Source organism: Budorcas taxicolor, chromosome 13 (genome assembly GCF_023091745.1).
Source record: "Budorcas taxicolor isolate Tak-1 chromosome 13, Takin1.1, whole genome shotgun sequence".
NCBI lineage: Eukaryota > Metazoa > Chordata > Mammalia > Artiodactyla > Bovidae > Budorcas > Budorcas taxicolor.
Window position 1 is genome coordinate 79,232,954 of NC_068922.1, and position 23,119 is coordinate 79,256,072.

The following is a 23,119-nucleotide window of genomic DNA, read 5'->3' on the forward strand; positions in this document are numbered from 1 at the left end:
AGGAAAGAGGGATGCTGCCAGGCGCCGTGCTACGCATTTCCCATCTTAAGTCATTTATCTTTGCCAAAACCCTAGGAAGTAGGCATTGGTATCACCCTCTCTGCTCAGTGGTGTGACCCTGAGCCTCAGTTTCCTCATCTGTAAATGGGGTTAATAGTGCCTCCTGCAGGTGGCACACAGGGGAAGCTTGGTCAGAGTCACTAGTGACCGTCTGTTCCCTGGGGAAGGCACTCAGCGCCCCCAAGCTTTGCTCACCAGGCAGGGACAGCATGCCTGCCTGAGCCCCTCCATGCGACGCGCCTGTCACATAGTAAGTGCTCAATAAACAGACACAATTATGGGCAGAACCAGCCCTTGGTGCTGCGAGGCTCAGAACAGGCAGCCCTAACCTCCACAGTGTCTACCAGGATGCAGAAGATGGTTCTTCTTCCAAAAGGCAGCACAGACCAGTGGTTCAGCACAGGTTCTGCCTGAACACCTCCTATGTCCAAATCAGAGCCACCACTCCCTGGCTGGGTGACATCAGCCAAGTTGCCTACCCTCTCTGTGACCCAATGTCCTTGTCTGTAAAACGAGTCATCCTACCACCCACACTCCATGGCTACAAAGATTGAAGCAGCTCACTCGAAGGAGAGTCCCCAGAAGATGCTCAGCACATGTAGCTGCTATTGTTCCATCCCCCTGCCTGGCCCTGAACAAGGACCCACAGATTCGTTTATGCACAAGTGAAGCTTCCTCTCTATGTTCCCACTGGTTGCCTGAGGCACTGCACTGTTCGCTTTCTGGAACAGCTATTCCCTCAAGACCCTAGAAGCCTCCGTTCTCTGCTTACACTGGGGGCGAGGGGTGGGCGAGGTCTGGGACTCACCCATGGTCATTTCTATCGTCCCGTGAGCACCTCGTGCTTCCCACGGTGTTTCCAGCGTGCAGTCAGGAGCGCACTGCACCATCCAACCCCGTGCCGCCCCGCCCCTCCACACCCGTGCAGGCCCCGCCCCCAGGACCCTCTGTTCCCTGCCCCCGCCCCCCCCCCCCCCCCCCAGCTCACCTTGAAGGCCAGCACCTGTCTCCTTGCTTTTACAAGGCCTACGTGAGCACTCCAGCCCCAGCCAAGGTAACCCAGGAGGGCTACATCTGGCCCACAGATACACTTGGTTTGGTCTGTACTCTTTTATTAAAAAAGAAAAAATTTTACTTAGTGGCCAGTGTTACAATCAAGAGAGTGGTATGTAGACAAAGGCTGGGCAGTGAGGACGGCTCCTCCTAAAGCTGGCTTCGGCATCCCCACCCCACCCCACCCTCACCTTTAAAGGAAAAGGCTGGGTCAAGCCAGCCCCGGATGATCGCTCCCCTCTGAAAACAGGAGCATCACAGTGGCGGGGGCAGGCCTGCTCAACCCTCGGAACTCCAGCCTTCCCCAAGACTGCGGCCACACCGTGACCCCTGCCTGTGACACCGAAAACCCAACCACCTCTCAGGGGTCCCACCCCCCCAGTGCCAGTCTGGCCGCCGCCTGTGTCGCCTGGACCACGAGCCTCCCACGTCTCGCTACTCCTCTCCCAGCCCCCCGAAGGCAGGCAGCCAGAGGGACCCCTTCAGACCCGCTCTTCCCGGCCCCCACCTTCCTGTGAGTCTGCAGAGCCCAAGGCCGAGTCTGCATATCCTCTGGGCCCCGCCTTCTCCTCCTGGGTCCTGACTCAGCCTGCCCCCCCCACACAGGCCTCCTCTCTGCCCCCAGGCCGCGCCCAGCGTGGCCCTGGCCCCCCGGAGCGCTCATCCCCAGAAAACTGCACCTTCCGGTCTCCAGGCTCAGATGCTAGCTTCTCAGGAAGGCCTATCCGACCATGCCCACTTCCCCTCCCCCACCCCGGCAGGTTTTCCCACAGCACTTATCACCTTCCAACACACTATTGAATTTTCCTATTTATTAGATGTATTGTTTATCTCGCGGCTGCCAGAAAGTCAACGCCCTGGGGGGCAGGAATTTGCCTCTGTTTCGGTCTCGGCGGTATTCCCAGCGCCTGGACCGGGGAGGTCACCTGGAAGGTGTGTAGCGATGAATTCTGAGCCAAGGAGGAGCAAGGCGAGCCTCGGGTGATCAGCGCACACGCCCCTCCCCTGAAGCTGGGGCGTCGTTTCCCTCTCTGTTCCTTCCCCAGAAGGTCTGATGGAACCTCTGTCAAAGCAAACGCAGCAGCCCTGATCGAGACAAATTAGCCTCAGCAAGTCCCGCTTCCGTTTCCCCAGCCAGCCTCACCGAGCACAGAGCTTTATGAGTCGACAGAAGCCAACAGGCTCAGCCGACTGCCAGAGAAGCAAGGCTCCCTGTCACGACTCCAGTTTCGCCTGGTAAGGAGGAAACCCCATCTGGCTTCTTTCTCCCCTGTCTCAGATGTAATTTAAAGTGAGTCGCAGCAAGGACAAAAGCCTAAATCCAACAGGATGAAAATCACTGTCCTGTAATCTGTTTTACGGGAGGAAAGCTCGGAGACTTGACTGGCCTCCTCTGGGCTGGGAAGGCGGCAACTGGGACAGGTACGGCCCGGCCTCCTGGTTTTCTCCCTGCGAAGCTCGGTCCTGCTACCCAGGACGAAACTGAGATCAGGTTTCTGCATCTGCAAGGAATTTCTCCTAAAGGAACTACCCATGTTGCTTCCATATGTCTGAACATCTGTTGGAAAGAATCAGGAGTATTGTCTTTGGAGGTGTGTAGTGTGCTTAAACAGCCTCGGATTTTGATTACTTTCTAACAAAAAGGATGGCTTTCCAATCCTTCTTTTAGTTGAAAACACGTCCCAGAGAGTGGTGAAAATAACATTTATCGAAAGCCCCCACACAAGGATGGATGAAGAAACTAACCGAGTGTCCTCTACGGGGAATTTCTAATGCAGGATTATGGTGAAAGGGTCTGGAAGCAGGCAGGGAAAGGGTTAAGTGACAATGGCAGCTCTCAACTGGGGTATTATGAGCTCCCATCAGCTAGAGAGCCAGGGAAACACTTATAGCCCAACCTTACAAAGCTGCCTTTGAATGCCAGCTTTGTCCACCCAAGGACCACTGCTTCCTGCCCTGAAATAGAAGGAGGAAACGATGGCCAGGTTCCACCAAAAGGCATGTGGCTCTTTCGAGGTGAATTGAGTGGTTCCCTTTCTCTGATCCCTACAGGTCAAAGTCAGGTCAAAGAGCTAAGATACCCAGACTCCTCAGAAAGAACCATAAACTGGCTCTAGCTTCATGCGATTTAGAGCTTTCTAGGTGAAACTTCCCGGAGAAGGCAATGGCACCCCACTCCAGTCCTCTTGCCTGGAAAATCCCAGGGATGGAGGAGCCTGGTGGGCTGCAGTCCATGGGGTCGTGAAGAGTCGGACACGACTGAGCGACTTCACTTTCACTTTTCACTTTCATGCATTGGAGAAGGAAATGGCAACCCACTCCAGTGTTCTTGCCTGGAGAAGCCCAGGGATGGAGGAGCCTGGCGGGCTGCCATCTATGGGGTCGCACAGAGTCAGACACGACTGAAGCGACTTAGCAGCAGCAGCAACAACAGGTGAAACTTCCAGGTTCATACACCCAACCACAGACTTGCCATCATTGCCTGGATGCCTCGCAAGCTCTTTCCAATTCCCTCATCCCACAATGAACTTGTAATCTTCCCCTAAGAAAATGACTTTCACCCCAAGTCTTCCGGAGTGGCAGATGATACTTCCCCTCTACCCACAGCTAAGCCAGCACTGAGTCCTGAACCTCACACCATGGAACCCATTCTCTCCCCTCCCAATGCCACCTCCCCATCCTCATCACCTTGGCCTTCCACCTGGCACTGCCACAGGCTGTCAAATTCGCCTCCCTGCTTCCTCCCTTAGAGGAACCCACTCCTTAGAGGGAAGCCCAAGCGATCCCCAAGTATTCAATCAGAATCGCCTTCCTTCCCTGCTCAAAACTCACCACTCCCTTCCCCTTGCCCTGAAATAAAGCCCTAGTTCCTCATCTTGGCTTATGAGTCCCGCCAACCATCACCCTCCAGGCTAGTCAAGTGACACCGGCCTTCCTTCGGGTCCTCAGAAGTTCTTCCCTGCCTCAGGAGCTTTGCGTGTGCTGTGTCCTGTACACGGAACACTCCCCCCGCCCACACCAAAAGAGAGAGAGAGAGGATGGGCAATACTCTTCTTGCTGGCTCAATCACCTGCTCCAGGCCCCAGGTGACAAGTCAGCTCCACAGAGAGATCCCCCGACTAACGCAGGTCACCCGAGTCGCAGCTGCTTGGCACAGCTCGTTCTGTCTCAGCAGTCACCCCCAACCGCACATCCAGCAGATGAACTCCCAATCGGCTGTCAGTCTACCTTGGAGTCCAGGTATAATCCCAGATGGCCTCATCTGGCCTGCCTGACCCACCCACATCTCAGCGACAGTCACACCAAACCATCCTGGTCTGCTTGGCACGCCCTGCCCAGCCCCTCGAGTGCCACCAAGGGCACAGATCTCATCCATCTCACACCCATCAGTACTTTACCAGTGCCTGGCGCGCTGCCAGGCACACAGCAGGTCCTCGACAAAATATTCACCGAGCGAATGAGTCATGAGATCTGAAAAGCATTTAAAGTTTGGAGCAGACTTTCTTCCCAGACCAACTGACATTCAAGAGAAAGAAAAGACAAAAGAAAAAGAAAAAAAAAAAACAGCTGAACATGGCATATGCTTAAGATTTGCAATTTTATATTTAAACAAAGCGAAAGAAATGATCGTGTACTCATTTTATTTTCATATAAAGAAGCGCATAAAACCACTAGGCGTACAGAAAAAGTAAAGGTTTATAGTGTGGCAAATAAAGAGAAGGGTGGGAGCCAGTCACTGAGAGGGAGAAGAGAGAGCCAGGGCACAGTACAGAAATAGACACAGATGGAGAGAGAGGCAGAGATCAGGAGAGAAACCGGCAGGAGCTCCTAGGCAGGATAGGAAGCAGGGCTCTTCCAGGATTGCAAGGGCAATCCTCCAGGCTTTGACAGAGGTTTTCACACCTCCTTAAAGGTTGAGAGTCCTTGTCTTCTTAAAGCCCCCTCTTCTTGTCATTTTTCAAAGAGGGTTTTTTTTTTTTTTAATGACTTCCTAAGCTAAAACAAATCAGGGGTTAGCACATTTCATTTTGAAGAGAACCCGATCTATTCAAATGATTAAAATAAAAAAATAAAAAAAAAAGGCTTCACTTTGTGTCTTTTGAGGATGTGGCTATAAACTTTTAAGTCATACATTGGGTTTTCAAAGTGACAGACCAGAAGAGGGGCAGCTGGTCTTCCCTGGAGGTGCAGTGGCTTGGCTGTGGGAGGGGGGGACGGGGTGCAGGTGTGATCCCTGGTCGGGGAACTTACGATCCTGCGTGTTGCACGTGCAGCCAAAAAAAAAGAGAAGCGGGAATGCCAGGCACAGTGTAGAGGACATCTTCAGAACTGTGTCTACAGTCTACTTTCTTTTCTGGAACTTTCCATGGCCCCAGCCCTTGATGAATGGGTGAGCAGAGCCTTGCACGGCACATGGTCTGACCTCTCTGGCCAAGCTAACTGGACAGCGGGCGGCACCCTTCCTAATCAGAGCCAATTAGGATCTCCCTAAAGGTCAGGATTCGGACTCCAGTGAGCTGGTGAGGGACTAGAATTAAGACAGCGTAGAAAAATCTGACAGGCAGGAGGTGCGGGCATCTTTCCACCAGGTCTTCTCTGTCTGGTGAGAACGAGGAGGCAGGGAAAGTTGGTCTGCAGAGAGATGTGGAAGATGAGAAAAGCTGTCTAGCAGGCAAAGCCAGACACCAGAGTCCAAATTCTAAGTCCACCATTCGAGAGCTATGACCTTGAATAAGGTCCTTGACATCTCCTTGACCTAACTGTAACTACTTCCTAGGGCTTTTCAGAGGGAGGATTAAATAAATTTAACTTAACACAGATCCTCACTTGGAAAGGGTGTGACATGAGGTAAGTGCTCGCTAAGTGTTAGCTATTATTTGCATCATCTTGCTAAACTGTGAGTTCATGGGGGTGAGGGTTTCTGGCTGTTTCGTTCATACCATACCCCAGAATCTAGAACCGTGCCTGGGACAGAGCAGTGCTCCACACAGGCTTGCTGAAGAATCAGAGAGCAAAGGCACCACATAGCCCCTCGAGGACAGACACCGTGGACACAGCCCCCCAACTCTTCTTCTTGCTTCTCCCCTGCTTTGCCTGCACCAGGATGAAAGCCAAATCCTCCCCACTGGTTGACCAGGCCACCCACGCTCCCTCCCCCTGGCCCTTCACAGTCCAGTTACGTTGGCTTCCTCTAGTTCCTCTGCCACAGTTTGCTTCCTTCTGCCCCCGGGCATTTGCACCTACTGTTCCCACCACGCATCCTCGGCGCTGGTCTCGTCTTTGAGGAAATCTTACCAGGGAAACCTTCCCCCGTCTACACTGACTTACGCGCCCAGAGCCTCGTGCACGCTTCCTTCCTGCCACTTGCCACAGTTTGCAACGTTATTGTTTGCGTGATTATTTAAGTCAGCAACTTTATACCCCCAGATCGTGAGCTCCATAGAGAAGAAGACCATAGCTTCTCTCTCAGTCTTTACTGAACCTCAGCATTAAGCAGATGGCAAAGGGCAGACGCTCAGCAGATTCCTGCAGGACGTGTCCACCTGTTGACTGGACTGACTGAGCAGAGAAAAAAATCTTGGGACTCGTGACCACCAGCCCAGGTTCTTCCTGAGCTGAATCTCCTGACCTGATTATATGTAATTCCAGTTGGCTCCTCATACACTCCCCCTTTGCTCACTGCCTTTCAATGAGTTTCTCTCTCCATTACAACCAAAGGCTTTGACTCCAACATACCCTGCCACCAGCTCCAGGCCAGGAGGTTCTCATCCTAGAGTAGATAAGCCTCACTTGATAACGATATGAAGATTTTCTTTTCCAAAAATCAATTTTCAAACATGATGGAGCAAATAATATGAGACCAGCCCTACCATCAAAAACAACTATAAAATATGACAAAAGTTTATAAGTCAACTGCTTTCGGGGCGGGCGGGGGGGGGGGGGGTTGGTTAGAAGAGAAAGGGCACATGGATATGTGTGGCTGAGTCCCTTCGCTGTCCACCTGAAACTATCACAACATTGTTAATCGGCCACATTCCAATATAAAATAAAAAGTTAAAACAATGCTGAATATATTTGAGATCGAAGGTCATGAAAGGATAAAGATGGATGTGCCATTTCAACCCAGGAAAAAATAAGCCAACTGCTTTCAGGCATTAGACAGCAGGCGGCATACAACCGTGGCCCATGACGGAAAGGAGATGCGTCAGGTGAACACAGGTTCCCTGCAGCTCTCTGCCTGGGGACTCTTTCCCTCCCATATGCAGAGTGTGGAGTTCAAACAGAACACAGTGGTCCTGCTGAGCAAGGGGTGGCGGCAGGGTTCAGAGTCCCAGGCTGTGGAAGCATCTAGAATCTGTGGGTAAAGCATTAGAGAGGGGGAAGGGGCTGGGAGGGGGTTCCCCAAGTCTGTGACCAAGGGCTGGGCTGGGTAATCACAGGGGAAATGTGCAGGGTTTATCAGAAAGAGGCAGCTATAGGGTAAAAAGAGAAACAGAGAAGCTGGAGGTTCAGCGGAGGTGGAATATCAGAATTCTAGCCCATCAGAGAGGATTGACCTCTCCAAAAAGCATCTGAAAAGACTAGGCCTTAAGAATGAGGTCATGCCTTTGAGTAAAGCCTACTTTGAACCCACCCTTACACAGTCTAAAACCAAGTTTGAGACTTCCCTGGCTATCTAGAGGTGGAGAATCTGCCTTTCAAGAGGACACAGGCTCGACCCCTGGTCTGGGCAGACCCCACACACCTTGGGGCAACTAGCCCATCCCACAGCTGCTAAGCCCACACTCGAGAGCCCTGGAGCCCCAACTACTGGGCCCTCACGCCTCACCTAATGCAACCCACATGCCAGGGAACCCACGCTCCGCCACAAGGGAAGCCACAGCAAGGAAACCCCCGAGCACCGCAGCTCGAGAGCAGCCCCGCTCTCTGCAACTGGAGAAAGCCCGCCGGCAGCAACGAAGGCCCAGCGTAGCCAAAACAGATAAACAAACAGAAACTGTGAGTAAGAACTTAAAACCAAGCCTCAACCAGATCCACAAAAGACGGACTTTACTGGCTAACCCTACGAAGTTGAAGGGCATGGGGAACACCTCGGGCTTTGCACAGATTCCCCGTAACAAAGAGTAAAATCAAACCTGTGAAAGTTCACAGTGACTAGCCAGCAACTGAACTACCCGCAGAGGAAGACAGCAAAATCAAGAGTCTCTACAACGCCCAGCACACTTCACCGCCCCAGTATCACCACACAGCCAGCAATCACTAGATGTGCAAAGAGGAATACGTACCATGCGGTAAATGAAAAGCAATGAATAGAAACAAATCCACCCAAAATGGTGATGTTAGATTTAGAAAAAACAATTACCAGGATTTAGAAGTTCCAACTAGTATCACTAAAGTCCTTAACCAGGTGTACACACTCGAAGCTACCTGTGGAAATTTTAGGGTTTAGGGTTTGTATGTTTGTTTTCTGTCTGAACTGTACTCGTTTCATACAGCTTCAGGAGATGCCCAAGAATCTGCATTTTTAACACTACTCTCAAAGGTTCTGATGCACCATCAGATTCTTATCATAGAATACAGTGGTAAGTATTTTGCTCTCACGTTATACTTTCCCTCACTTAATACTTTTAAATACTTTGCCTTCACTTAAAGCCAAATTTTTTTTAAAAGAGTTAAATTAATTTAAATGTATTAAAGGGCTGGTTAATTGAGTTGGCAGGTAAGCACCAGTCATCAGTTCCTGGTTAACCAGACTATATAATTAAGAACACTTTAACTCTGATCATTTTGGAGGGAAATTTAAAAAAAAAAATTCTCTACTTATTTTGAAATAAATATCTGAGGTTAAATCAAAAGCCACAGACGTAAAAGATAATGATTAAGGAAAAAACAGTAGGAAATACTCTGGGTATAATGTAAAGAGAAAAAAAAAAAATCAAAGTACAAGCTACTGTAACATCAAGAATATAAATGTACACTGATAGACATTGCCATGTTTGTGAACAGAAAACAAGCAACAAGAAACATATCAAAACGGTAAAAAAAAAAAAAATTATTCTAGGTAGTTGGACTGTGTATAGTTTTAACTTTTCCCCACTTTTCAATATGCTGATTTTCCTTAATGGACCCTCACCTAAAATGTAAACACAAAATGATGGCTTCAGAAACCTTCAATCCAAACACCTCCACTAACCTACAGTAGTTTCTCAATTCGAAAGGGAAGGAAGAAGAGGGAGCGTGAATATCACTTCGATCCCTATCCAGCTCAGGAAGACTTTTTTCCTGGCTTCTGAGTGGCTTTATTAGCTTCTGACACTCAATCTGAGACTTCCCACCCCTTCGAGGAATAGGAAGCTGAGACACGCAGCGCAGTCGAATAAGCACCGAACAGCAGCTCCGCAGCAGCGAGCGGCCCGGTGGCCCCCGAGGACGCGGGAGGCAGGGAGCGCGAGTCCATACCTGAACGACAGGGTGGCCGCCCGTCGGGGCCTTGACAGCCCCGCGGCTGCCCTCCGTCTCGTAGTGCGCTCGGTGGTGTGGCTTCGGCTGCACCTCGATCCGCAGCTCGTAGGCGCCTGACTGGTGGGAGAGCGGCCACTCGAGCGGAGGGAGGGAGGCGGTCACTGGGATGCTGGAAGGAAGAGCAGACAGAGCGGTCACGTGCGCAGTGAGCCACAGCCGGTGCCCCCGTACAATAAACGTAAACGGCCCCTTCCCTGAAAACCATCCGCCCGCAGCCCGTAAGATGCCGGCGGCTGGGAGGCACACGTTCCTGAGACATGACCGGCGGGGCTCTTCCGAGGTAGAGATCTTTCTCCTCCTCTGTTTTCTCTTCCATCTTGGTGAAGACAGAATGACTGACATCTCAATTTTTGAAGCTCATTTCATGACATGTTAGTTCTAGCATGTTTCTAACGGCTGCAACTTCTTTTCCTCTGGGAATTTTGAAAAATATCACCTCCCACCTCTAACGGATAGCCCTTACAGGATGGTTTTTTTTTTCCCCCAAAGGAGTAAGTGTGGCACAAGGAACTCTGTTACCGAAATCAGGGGCCCCACTGGGTCACTAACCTACCGTGTGACTTTAAAAGCAGCTTCAACTCCTTCACTCTCAGTCTCCTAAACCACAAAGGGACTAAGTGGCATTCGAAGTGTTTTTCCAGCTCTTATTTCTATGTCTGATTATCTCAATTAAAAATATATTTAGGAAGAGGCCTTTCCCAGTCATAGTCATTACTTCTCGGGTCAAGTGTAGAACATCTAACCACAGGGAGGTGTCCGGCTTTGGCATGGATGAGCCAAACCACTCAGATTCCCTACAGTTAAATGAGGAATGAAGGTCAAGAGCATGGCTGGAGTTACACTCCCAAGCTCAAGTCCCAGCTCCATCTCCAAATACCTGTGTGACTTTGAGCAAATACCTCCATCTCCCTAGGCCTTAGCTTCCTCAACTATGAAGTGGGGACATTGAGATCACAGAAGCAGCTTAAGCCCAATAAATGCTCAATAACTACCAGCTATAATTATTTTTCATGTAATGTATATTTCAAATAAATGTTACTTCCTGTTGACAATCTGTATTAATGGTATTGGTAGTGTCAGACCATCTGACCATATTATTAATGATACTGAAAGTTGTAAGATCTTTGAGGTCAAGCCATTAAGTTTAATTTTACTATAAAATCTCAACCCTACCCAGCACACACAACAGGTACTTGACACGAGCCTGGAATTACGTCATTGAAGAGATGACTGAAGGCTTGACAATCGATATCTAGAGCATGCTTTCAGGGCCCCAGAGAATCTAAAAACATTTTCCCAAGATCAGAGGAAGACGCAGTCAAAGCTCCAATTTAAGCCTCTTGCGCCTTCCACACCTCTACCTTATGTCTTATCGTACTAATTTATTTAAAATAGGTCCAAGAAAATATTTAATTCATGGAATGAGTCTAGAGCAATGTCTGGTCTTCCATGAATATTCAGTGGGTGGGCAGATGAACAATCGAAGGATAAATGAAAGACTGAACAAACGGTTTCATTTCACGGAACCCTCGCGTGTTCAAAGTAGCTTTGAAGCTGCAAAGGCGTGAATTTGGGTCACTGTGTCCTGATTTTTCACATGCAGGAGGAAACATTAATCTAATCAGGATAGTCTTTCCTGCTAAGTCCAGAACTGCCAGAAGCTAACATTATCAACTGGACTTAGTTAAGCATTTGCAATAAGGCCAATTCTATTCCTTCTCTATTAGAGCGATTCCAAGGGGCGAGGGGGGAAACCTCACAAACTCCATCAGCGCTACAGCTTAACCTGAACATACAACTCAGCTTATACTCACATCCTCACCATGCAAGCACATCTCCAGCCGTTCTTTATAATGACATTGCCCCCTGAAGTCCCTCTAACCCTGAAATCTCAAGGTGTCCAAAGTGCCTGTATTTCTACCTTGGCTACAGTTCCAAGATGCCTTCAAGCTTCTGCCTACAACCAGGGTGCCCTTTGTGTTATGTATTCTTAGTCTCACATTCTCAATTTAAAATTATTTAAAGTTAGCAAAATAAGGCTTATTGAAAAATCACTCCACCTCTGTATTGATCAAAAAATATAGTGAGTAGAAGATTCAATGCAATATCCCTAAGTACCAACTTCTAAATTTTTGCTTCTGGAACAACTGGGATACAGTCTTAAGACTCAGACCCCTGGAGCGAATCTGACATTCTGCACTTGAACTTCAGCCCCTGTGGAGCTCTCCACACTCCCTGAGATAAATACCATCATGAGACTTCTTTGAATTACCCATCCTCTCAATCTAACAGAAAACTCTTGGAAATATCTCACGGGCTGGCACAGATTGGGCATTTGGTAGGGGCGGAAGGACTCTAACCCATTCAGAACCTCTCAGATCAAGCCATATAAGAGAGAGGAAAGGGTTTCATATACAACAAAGTCTCAGATAAATGCCTCACTATCATGTCTTACATTAATGTTCCTCCTCACTCCCAATCATGACACAAGTCATGTTTTGGAGATCAATCCAGGAGTTGATTAGAAAGAACAAGGGGTCAGGAATCTCAAATTCTGGTGTCCAACTTGGTCATGATCTAGCTGGGTACTGACGGGCGTGTCGCTTCACCCCTCTGAGCTCCGGTTTCTCAACCTGCACCAGCTGTTGTTCTTGATTGGCTCCAGGAAACTTGAGCCTCAGAGCTCTGTGGCCAGATGGCCTTTGAAATGACCGCACGTTCTGCCCACAGCTGGGAGTAGCCCCTCCACAGAGGCAGTCATTGAACTCTATGAAACCCAGAAACTCCTTTTCTCACGGGACACTGACCTACGATGGCACTAGGGTTCTCAAAACCTGCCCTGGAGGACACGTCAGACCAGAAGCTCAGTTCAGACCATCTTGGTCTGGGGTGCAGGGGAGTAGGGGGATTTTGACATTCAACATTTTATTTGGAAAAAAAAAAAAAAAAAGACTTGCATTTGCTAAAAGCAAATAACACTTTAAAAACCACTGGAGTAATGGTAACAGCATAAGGCTTCGATTCTTCACCTGATAAAATAGTATCTGCTCCCAAATGCTGTGCCCCTCATTTTCCTTATCATTGAAATGAAGACAAATATATAAACAAACCAGATTTGGGGGAGAATTACCTGACATAATCCAGAGAGAGAGCGTATCAGAAGCATGCCTGGCACACAGCAAGCATCCTGGCATGCTGGTGACTGTGATCGCCAGTATCATCACTCTAACAGCTATTGGGAGCTGTCTCCTAGCAGCCAGCTCATCAACAAGGAAGCAACAAAGGGCTTCCTCTACAATGATAAGATCCCCCTGATAACAATAACAGCTGTCTCTTTCATGAGCTCCTACTTATGTAGGTTCTATGTTGACTTCGATATATATTCTCTCACCTAATCCTTAACAAAAATAAATGAGGTCAGTACTGTTGTTATCCTCACCTCACAGGTAATGAACCCAGGCCCAGAGAGGTGCTCAATGAGAATGAAGATTCTGATTGATTAGCAATGTCTGCCTTGGGCACAGCATCAAAAAGGTGGTCAAGGAGAGAGAGCCTTGCGTGACTAGTGATGCCTGATCTGGGCATAGCAGAATGGCAGCGATACCTGTGCCCAGGATCACACAGCCTGTGAGGGGCAAAGCCAGGACTCAGATCCAGACTGGGAGACCCCAAGTCTGCACACTTCAGTTTGCCAAGATTTGAAGCTCTTTGAAGATTCTGGCTCCCACGTTTCTAGAGGGCCTCTATATCACTGACTGCAATATCGAAACACACAGCAGATGCCTACCAACTTCAATTCTTCTTATAAAAAGATAGTAAATTTCGTGTGCTGAGGCTACCTTTGTGCTTACTAGCATGTCAGCTCCAGGAAGGCAGAATATCTTTCCCATTCTGTTCACCCTTTTCTCCCCAACGCCTGTTGATAGTGCCTGGCACACAGGGGGTGTTTGATAAACACTTGTTAAATAAGTGAATGAATGAACATGCCAGGCGCCTTAGGAGCAATAACAGGCACCCTAGGACTGCACCCTCCTAACAGCCATCCAGGAAGTCAGGTACCCTTATACCCCCTTTACAGAGGGGAAAACTGCCGTTCAGAGATTCTTTTCCCCAGAGAATTTCGAGATCTGGCAGTCAATTTTGAGATCTAGGATTGAAAATCAGCCCAGTCCAGGCCAGCCCCAGTCCCACGCTCATCACCAGAAAACCTCCTCTTAAAACCAGACCGTGGAGTAAATCCCTTCCACAGCCGGACTCACCTGCAGACAGGAATGGCGGGCACCAGCTGCTTGGGCCAGGTGGGCGGCACCAGCAAGATGGACTCGGGGGCCGAGTTCCGCCTCTCCTCCTGCTCGCAGGGACCCAGGAACTCCACGGTGGGGAAGAGGTGCCGCGGCAGGCCGGCCTTGGGCGGGGCGGCGGACACCGGCGACGGGTCGGGGCTGGTCTTCCACATCTTGGGGGGGATCCCACAGGGCGAGTCGCCGGCGAGGCTGTTCAAAGCATCCATGAGGGCGGCAGGGCCGGCCGAGGGGGGGTACCCGGCGGGGGCGCCGTCGTCCCGGGGCTGCGGCGAGGGGCTCCGCGAGCGCTGGGGTGAGGCTCCGGGCAGCGGGGCAACCGAGGCCCCGGCGCACGAATGCCGCCGCTTGGTACCAGGCGACGAGGAGCGGGAGGCCGGACGGGGCACGGGCGAGTGGCGGCCCAGGCAGCTGTCCTCAGCGAGGCCGGTTCGAGGTGACATTATTGGCGAGGTTCTGGGGGAATAATGAGCAGGGATGTTTTGAAACTGGGGACACAGGTCGTCGGGCCCGCCGTTGTTGGGCGAGACGCAGGGCGAGGTGTAGGGGGAGAAGGTGTCGGAAATGAAGCTGGCAGAGGAGCCGCTGCTAGCGGGGCTCAAGCAAAGCGGCTCGCGGTACCCCTCGAAGCCGGGCACGGGCAGCGTGAACCTCGGGCTGGCCGCCACCCCCGGCGGGGGCGGCTGCTCGCCCAGGAAGCCAATGTCTCTCACGCGGAAGGGCCCCCCTGCCTGTATCAGTTCGTGGGATGGAGTGATCTCGATCCGAGGGCTCAGGCCCGAGGCCCCCGGTGGCTTGGCGGGGCTCAGAAAGTTCTGGGGCCCCACCCTATCAGGCTCTCGCAGCCGGCCGGGGGGCTCGCCAGAGAGACTGGCCAGGGGGCTGTATGGCTTGAGGCCATAGTCCAGGACATCATCGGGGTAGAGTCCGGAGGGTGGGCTGGCCACCTTATGCGCACTCGGTTCTTCTGGAAAGAGAAGGAGGGAAGGAGGGGTCTTTTTAAGCCTCTAAAACACAACTCCCGATGCACAGCAATCACAGGGTGGGTTTAGCCTCCTGTTTTCTTTTTTTTAAATCCCCATCACGCCAAACCCCAAAGCTAGAGCCTTCTCTCACAGAAGGAAATTGAGGCAACTTGATCCCAGATTCCCTGACCAGAGACCAGAGCCGGGAGGGTTTAGCGCAGCAGCACAGCTGGCCCCAGCCATGCAGCCTCAGCCAGAGACCTGGAAGGCTGGCCGCCCGAGGGCTTCCAAACTCCTGTCCCTTAGAGGAGGTGCCCTTCTATTTCACAATTCGGCTCACACCGTCATACTCACTGGCAACTGAAACAGAAGCTTCCCCAAACAATACTTACCCCGATGCACTCTTATCTATCCTCCTGTCTGGGGTTACTTTGTTTAAATGCTGGTCATAACTCATTAAACAGATTTCCTGGCCCATAGGTGGGTCGTGACCCACAGTTCGAAAAACACTGACCAAGGCCTGTCTGGTCACCCTACCCTCGTGATACAGTGACGGGAATGCAAGGGGGTGGCCACACCAGCTCTGGAGGCTGAGGAGCCCTCTCCGGGCTCAAATCCTAGATGTTTGTGCCCACGAGTAAAAAGCAGCTTCATTTCCAGCCCAGACTCCCGAGCCGTGTCTCATCTCACGCCATTTTACAGATGAGGAAACTGAGGTCCAGGGAGGGGAAAGGAGTCACCCAAATACAGAACGAACAGGACTGGAAATTCCACAGATGAGCTACTCGGCCCCCAAAAGACAGCCATAACTACAGAGCTCCCAAACTAGGAAAATCAGTGGATACAAAGTGATCAGATTCTTCTTTAATCCTGGCTGCCTAACTCAGGTTTCTGCTGCCACCTGGGAAGAACCCAGGGCTGGAGGCTGAAATTAGCGAGGGAACTGCTGTCTGTTTCCATCACCCCATCCTGCCCCTCCTTCAAACTCCCAGAGTGAACAGAGACCCCTGTGCGCGCGCGCGCGCGCACACACACACACACACACACACACACCACCCCCCACCCCCCACCCCCCACCCCCTCTTGCTGCTCTGGTCAGCCTCTACTCTTCTCTCATGCCCTTAGGTCCAATCCATCAGCTAAGTCTGACTCCTCTATTAAAACAGAAAAAAATTAATTCACGTGCCGCCCCCTCCTGCCACCCTCTCCCACTGAGCCAGTTGCCCCTCCCTGGTCTCCCCATTTCTACACTCGGCCTCTCTGGTCTGCTCTCCATAGCCGTCTATTGAAATGTCCACTGTTAAGTGAAATCCAGCTTAAAGGCTGTCCCCGAGATGTCCCCAGGCCAGCCCTCAGCAGGGGCTGGCCCCAGCCTGTCTCCCCACCCCACTCTCCCCACTCTCCCCACTCTCCCCAGGCTGACCCAGCACCAGCCCTGCTGACTTCGTCCCCCATTCTTCAGGCAGCTCTTGCTGTGGAGTTCCCTCTCCCTGGAAACTCTCCCCGACCTCCGCCTGGCTGCTGCCCTCCACCCGCCTGCTCAGTCCGCAGCTCCTGTGACCAGCCCATCAAAAAGATCATTCCCAACCCCGTTTCCCAGCCACCTTTTCTCCACTAACCCCTGTTAGTAGCTCATGTCACATCAGATCTTATCTGTTTAGAGAATCGCATCCTGCTAAGGGGCAGGCGAACTCCAGCCCATGGACCGAAGCTGGTTGCGTGTGTCCATAAAGCTTTATTGGAACAAACCCGCCCATTTGTTCACGCGGAGCCCGTGGCTGGCTTTTGCGCTATCACAGCGGGATTGGTGGCTATGACAGGAGTGCCCCTCCTCCTCTGTGCCCTTCTGGGCTGGCCACCCTGGAGGAAGTGCTGTCTGGTTTAGCTGAGCTCATCTTACAGGATTCGGGTGCTGCCCCTCCTCAGGTGGGAGCCCAGAAATGACTTTCCACAGCTCCCGGGGTAAGGATAACCTCAACTAGCCGGCCAGGCGGAGCTCTGCCTGCCTCTCCAGCCTCTCCTCTCTCTCTGGACTCTGGCCAAGCTGGCTGTTCCTCTCAAAAAGTGCCAAGCTCTTTTCTGCCTCAGGACCTTTGCACTTGCTGTTCCCTTGGCTCAGCAGCTCCTTCCCCAACTCCATCCAGCCCTCTTTCTCTCGGTAACTAAGGCCGCTCCTTCACTGGAGTTTTGCTAAAGTGTCACACACTCCCGAAAGTCTTTCTGACCTTCTTGACAAGATCAGACCCCGCGCACACTTCCCTGCTCTGCTCCACTGCACTCCTCACAATTCTAGTTCAATAATTCTCCAGGTACTTGTTTATAATGTCAGCCTCTCCCCCAGCTCCCAGCCCCCACTGGACCCCTAATGCCTGGACAGGATCGCCCACAAAGCAGGCCCTCCAAAAATATTGTCAGTCGGCTGAATAAATGAATAAAGCACGAAATATTTAAACTGCTACTCAAAGATGCTAACATGCCAACCAAAAGGTAGACAGACAGAACCTCAAGGTGGGTGATTTGGTAGTATCAAAATTCCAAACACGTGCACACTTGAAACCCCGCGACGGCACTTGCAGAAATCTCTCCTGCAGGTACACTCCTGTGTGCAATGTGACGCATTCATAAGTCCAATTAGTCCAGCCCTGTTCTTAATCCCCCTGAACTGGAAGTAACCTTCTGTCCATTGGCTGGGGATGGGTTAAATTCTGTCATTCATACAGTGAGATATAATGCAGCTATAAAAGGGTGGAAAAGGTTCTTTTTGCATTGATATATAATGACCACCAGATAGTGTTAGTATGCGTAAGATAGAAACGGAGGGGGAGTGTGTGTAAGCACACAAAGCCGATGGCTGCAGAGGCTTTTCTCTCGAAGTCTCAGGCAACAGGGACCTCCTCCTCTAAGGAGAAGAACTAAGTATTAATAACGAGGGGCAGAGGCAGAAAGGAGACTCTTATTTCTGTATTATGTTGAGAGTAGAAATACAATTTTCAAAAGACATGTTTTATTTCATTCCAAGGGGAGCAGGGTGATGTGAGATGATCTTGAGTAGTGACGCCTGGTTCGGAAAGCAGGGAATTGAGTTCCAGTCCTTCTCTGCCACTAACTAGCCACGTGACCTTGGAAAAATCCCCCACCCTCTCTAGGTTTCGACCCCCTCATTTGGAACAGGACAATATTAAACCCAGCCTGTCTCCTTGGCTGCTTCTGGCTCTAAAATCTTTTCATTTTTCTAGCTAGAGTCTGTAGGGTCTAAGATTCTTATAAAGCTGCAGTTCACCATCAACTTGCATTTGGGCCTGCAAACACACACACAAACACACATTCCCCTTCCTGAGGGGTAAGAGAGCATAGATTTTTAATCTAGGAAGAGATCCAGGTCAAATCCACATTTGACAACAGTCTGCAAAAGAAAAACACAGAAAGCCTCTTAGCAAAAATTCCAGCCTTATCAGAAAAACCGAGCTACCTCTTAGCAGAAACACCCTCCTCCGGCTGATGTGAAAGTCACAGAAAACTTAAAAACACACATCGCTCACACTCTTGGGCAGCAATGAAAAACAGAAAGGCCAGTTTCTGCTGAGCAAAAGCATTTAAAGCATTTACATTGGTTTTAATTAATCCAAGCAGTAGAGTGTCTTTTTCTTTTCTCTCCCCAGGATTTTGAAAGTTTACCCACAAGCAAGGAATATGGAGGTAATTTATAATTATTTAATTCCCAGTCTCCTGGGCATTTGACAGTAGTTCTCACAGACAAAAGGCTCATCGTTCAGCTGTTTCTTTAGGTAGCTAGGGTTCTTCGCTGTGTCTCTGTAAACAGCTGCCACCCTTGCAGACAGCTCCCTCGCAGCCCGCGCCATGCCCACGCAGCCCTGGGCCAAGTTTGTTTCGTGTCAGAAGCACCCGATTCTCTCAGAAGGGTTTCCAAAGAGCTTGCTTTTCTTATCACTTGCATGAACTTTGCTATATTCATGTACCACCAGTGAATATTACTTACTTAATATTTCTATTTAAATTCATTCGCATATGCCTTTTTTTTTAAGGAAACTTTACACTGCTGCCACAAATGGAAAATCAGTGTCACCTCCATAAATAGAAGAGAGGGTAAAAATACAATCAAAATAAAAGTTACTAAATTCAAGCGAGACACCATTGCTAGCCCAAGGCTCCCAGGCTCAGGCCCACTTTTTTTTCCTCCTTGATGCTCATTTTTTATAAGTAAGGCATCATTTCTACATACAGATTTTGAGTGTAGAGTTCCATGAGTTTTGCCCAGTGTTCCATGCTCTGGTAGCCATCACCACAATCAAGATGTAGGACATTTCCATGACCCCAGAAAGTCTACATTTTTTCAAAGCCGGAAGTGGGAGGAGGAAATGGCAAACGTCAGGAAAGAAAGGCGTTAAAGATACAATGACACCTGATGGAGGCCTCACTCCTTCTAAGGAGATTAGAGGGAAGCAGCTTTGCCAAGAGGATGGCCCTCTTATGTAGTGCCCATAGGAGAGCATAAAACCACCCCACATGCCGTGGGAGGCACCTGGCCCACACTCCATGCGTCAGTGTTCAGAAAGAGAGGATGGAGCAGAGATGGGGGATTCAGAGGTTGTTGCTCTAGGTCCTCTGTGCCTCCATGCCTTTGCACGTGCTATTCCCGTAGCTCAGAACACCCTTCCATACCTCTTGTCCTCACTTCTCCTAGGAAGCCACTATTTGTTCATTAAGATTTCACTTGGGCCACCTCCTCCTGAAAGCCCTCCCTGATTTTCCCTAGGCTGGCTCAGACACTACAGACTCTGCAGTGTTGCCAGAACTTACAGAGTCATGAAGGGAAGTCTATCAAGTACAGATTTACTTCTCTGTCTCCCTACTAGACTGTGAGCTCTCTGAAGACAGGTTAAGGTCAATGATAATAATAACAGTAATAACAACAGCAGCAGCAGCTAACATTTATTGAGAATTTATATGGCAGGCTCTGATATAAGTACCTTACAAGTAGTCCATTCCTTAATTCTCACAACCTGTGAGATGGACGCTGTTTACTCCCCTTTTACAGATAAGACAACTGGGTTCAAACAGGTGAATTAACTTGCCTGAGGTCTTGCAACTTGAACCCCGCAGACCCGAGACCAGGGATTCTCAACCTCAGGACTACTGACATTTAAGTGAAGTGAAAGTCACTCAGTCGTGTCTGACTCTTTGCAACCCCGTGGACTATACAGTCCATGGACTTCTTCAGGCCAGGATACTGACATTTGGGGCTGGAAAACTCCTTGCTGTGGAGGCTCCAGGATGTTTAGCAGCATGCTGGCCTCCTCCCACTAGACGTCTGTAGCATCCCCAGTCCTTGCCCAGTTTGAACAAGCAGAAGCACCCGAAGCTTGCCAAACTTCTCCTGCCAGGCAGAATCGCCTCCAGCTGGGAACCCCTGCTCCAGGTCCGACTGCTCCGGGGCCTCCCCCCGGGGCCTGCACACGGCCAAGGCCCCAAACACTGCTGGGAACATCAGCCCATGAGTCACACCTGAACTGACTCAGAAATGAGACGTCGGCTCCCTGTGAGCCCTGGCAGGTAAACCGCTTCTGCAACAGACATCCGAGAGGCCACATCACCACCGCCCTCCCTTTCCCATCAGGCTCTCAGGGGCTCACCCCACATCCAGGCCCCAAGAACGTCTGGGGAGACCTCTGGCCACTCTCTGGAACCGGAAGACAAGAAGGCTGGGGCAGCCACTCCAGCCCCACCGCAGCAGGGCATCTGCATGGAGAACCGGGTCTCGGTCAATACACGATGTTAGAGGCCCCCCGTTCCACAGCCTTGCACCCCGGCTGTGTGACCTGGGGTCCTGAGTCCTCGTGTATAATAGGGGCGGAGGGTGGTGACAATACCCACCTGACACTTCGTCTCACGCACATGAAACCCAAAGCACAAAATAAACACTCAACAAATGAGGCCTTTGGGTAATTAGTATTGTTATTGTGGAAGGAACTATCATTTAAGTTGAAAATTCTACACTTTCTCTGCTTTCATCTGGCTTCCCTGGTGGCTCAGATGGTAAAGGATCTGCCCGCAGTGCAGGAGCCCTGGTTTGATCCCGGGGTCAGGAAGATCCTCTGGAGAAGGGAACTGCAACCCACTCCTGTATCCTGGCGAATTCCATGGACAGAGGGGCCTCGTGAGCTATAGTCCCTGGGGTCACAACGAGTAAGACAGGACTGAGTGACTAACACTTTGTTTTCATTCCCTTATTTTACAACTTAAAGTGTGACACACACCGCCCCCCCCCCCCCAGGGACTTCTTTTAAAAAAGAAAAAGGGAAGAAACCTTTATAAAAATAAAATGGATCGGTCAGCACTTTGAATTCTCTTTTTCTGCTAGCCTTCAGAAACTATGTGGAGTAGGTAAAGAATGCCTCCGACACTCCTTCCGCTCCACGCTTCGTCCTTCTTCTGGGCTACCTGGGAGCTGATCGACTAACTCTTACTAAAGTGTTAGTGACACACCAAGTTCAATGGACACGAGTCTGAGCAAGCTCCAGAGGGTGATGGACAGAAAGGCCTGGTGTGCTACAGTCCATGGGGTTGCAAAGAGTGGGACATAACTGAGTGAGTGAACAGCAAAGGCAACTGCAACAACAAAAATGATTCTCTGTAACGCAGCTCTACCCTTTATACCAAGAAGCAGTCTGTATGTATTTAACACACACTGCTAAGTCACTTCAGTCGTGTCCGACTTTGTGCAACCCCATAGACAGCAGCCCACCAGGCTCCCCCGTCCCTGGGATTCTCCAGGCAAGAGTACTAGCATTTGTCTTACAAGAACCCTTCGAAGCAAGATATAGTGTCCTCATTTTCTAAATGGGGAAAGTGGGGCTCAGAAAGGGTGATTAATCTGCCCAAGATCACACAGCTGCTAAGTAGCAGAACCGGATTCAGTCTCAGGCAGCCCAGCTCCTCCAGCCCCATAACTCACAAAAGGGAATATTTCCTGGATCGTGATGCCTTCACCCCAATACAGAAAACTGAGGTGTCCCCAGGACAGGAACTGCTCCGGAGCCCCATGAGGAGGTAGGCTGCCTAGACAACAGAAGACACAGATTCCTTTCTTCTGGAATACTCATAATCCCTCCGTTTGCCCCAGGATTGAGTCAACGATTATTTAAAAACCTCACTCAGGCCACAAGGCACTCTCTGCCAGCTCCTGCCCTCCCGTTGCTCACCCTCAAGGACACACGGCCAAGTCTGAGACCGCCGCCAGCACCAACCCACCGGCCAACAGATCGCTTTTGAAAAATGGAACAGCGAGAGAACATCTCTCCGCCGAGGACGACAAGCTGGTGGAATTTTCAGGAAGCAGAATAGAATGACCAAAATAGAAAGCCAGCTCAGGAAGCTCCGGGAGACATCTGTCCTCAGGAGGGGGAGGGGCCGCGCGAGCCGGGGCGCTCGGAGGAGCCAGGATCCAGCCCGCAGGCCGGACGCCCCTTGGGCCGGTGGCTGGGCCCCCGGAGCCGCGGTCCACCCCTGTCTGAAGCGACAGACCCACCGCTCACACCCTGAGGTGGTGAGAGGCCCGGGCCCTGGGTTTGAGACATCACAGTCTGTTGCCATGGCAACAGTGTGAAGCTGCTACAACCTGGCGGCCGCACGTGCAGCAAGAAGGTGGGGAGAAGCTGGAGGGAGGGGGTTCTGGGGGTCCCGCCCCTCCCCTCCATCCCTCCGCTCTCATAAGCCCCTGTGTGTTCGGGGCTGCAGGAAACGCCAAGAGGAAGCCGAAGCTGGATGGACTTCACATCTGGCGGCTTGCACCACCTATAGGAAAGACCTTCTTTGAAAAGTTACAGATTGCGCTTTGAGTAACACATTCAGCGCTTAGCAAACTTTCCAACGGGCCCCCCCATGTCCCTGCGGCCCCCAGCAGACACACATGCAGGTGGTAATTGAATGCCCGATCAATGAATCGTGTGTGTTAATGATGACGGGGAGAATCAGGTGGTCACACCCTTCATTCAGAGATGACACACACAGACGCAGGGCGTGAGAGGTGAGAAATTCCATCCAGCTAAGTCAGGTCCAGAGATGCCAGCAAGGGAAAGAAGGCAGTTTACCATCCTGTCTCGTTCAACGTGGAACCACTGGAAAAAGCCACCATGATTGCTGTGCTCTTTGCTGACCCTGCCCCGGCTAAGACAGCTGTCTCCCTTCACCAGACAGGAC

The 23,119-nt window shown here is 50.7% G+C and overlaps 1 protein-coding gene across 4 annotated transcripts in view; it reads right to left on the reverse strand.

The window, feature by feature from the left end:
• NFATC2 (nuclear factor of activated T cells 2) overlaps positions 1-23,119 on the reverse strand; it is a 157,025-nt gene that overhangs the window by 106,483 nt on the left and 27,423 nt on the right. For 2 of the 4 annotated variants that reach the window (XM_052650753.1, XM_052650754.1), the window contains exons 2-3: positions 13,896-14,904; positions 9,574-9,745 (exon numbers count right to left, since the gene is read on the reverse strand). In XM_052650753.1, coding sequence (XP_052506713.1) covers positions 9,574-9,745; positions 13,896-14,904 — 1,181 coding nt within the window. Of the gene's footprint in view, positions 1-9,573; positions 9,746-13,895; positions 14,905-22,122; positions 22,235-23,119 lie in introns of those variants that run through there. The other 2 variants (XM_052650755.1, XM_052650756.1) reach the window with 2 other exon arrangements.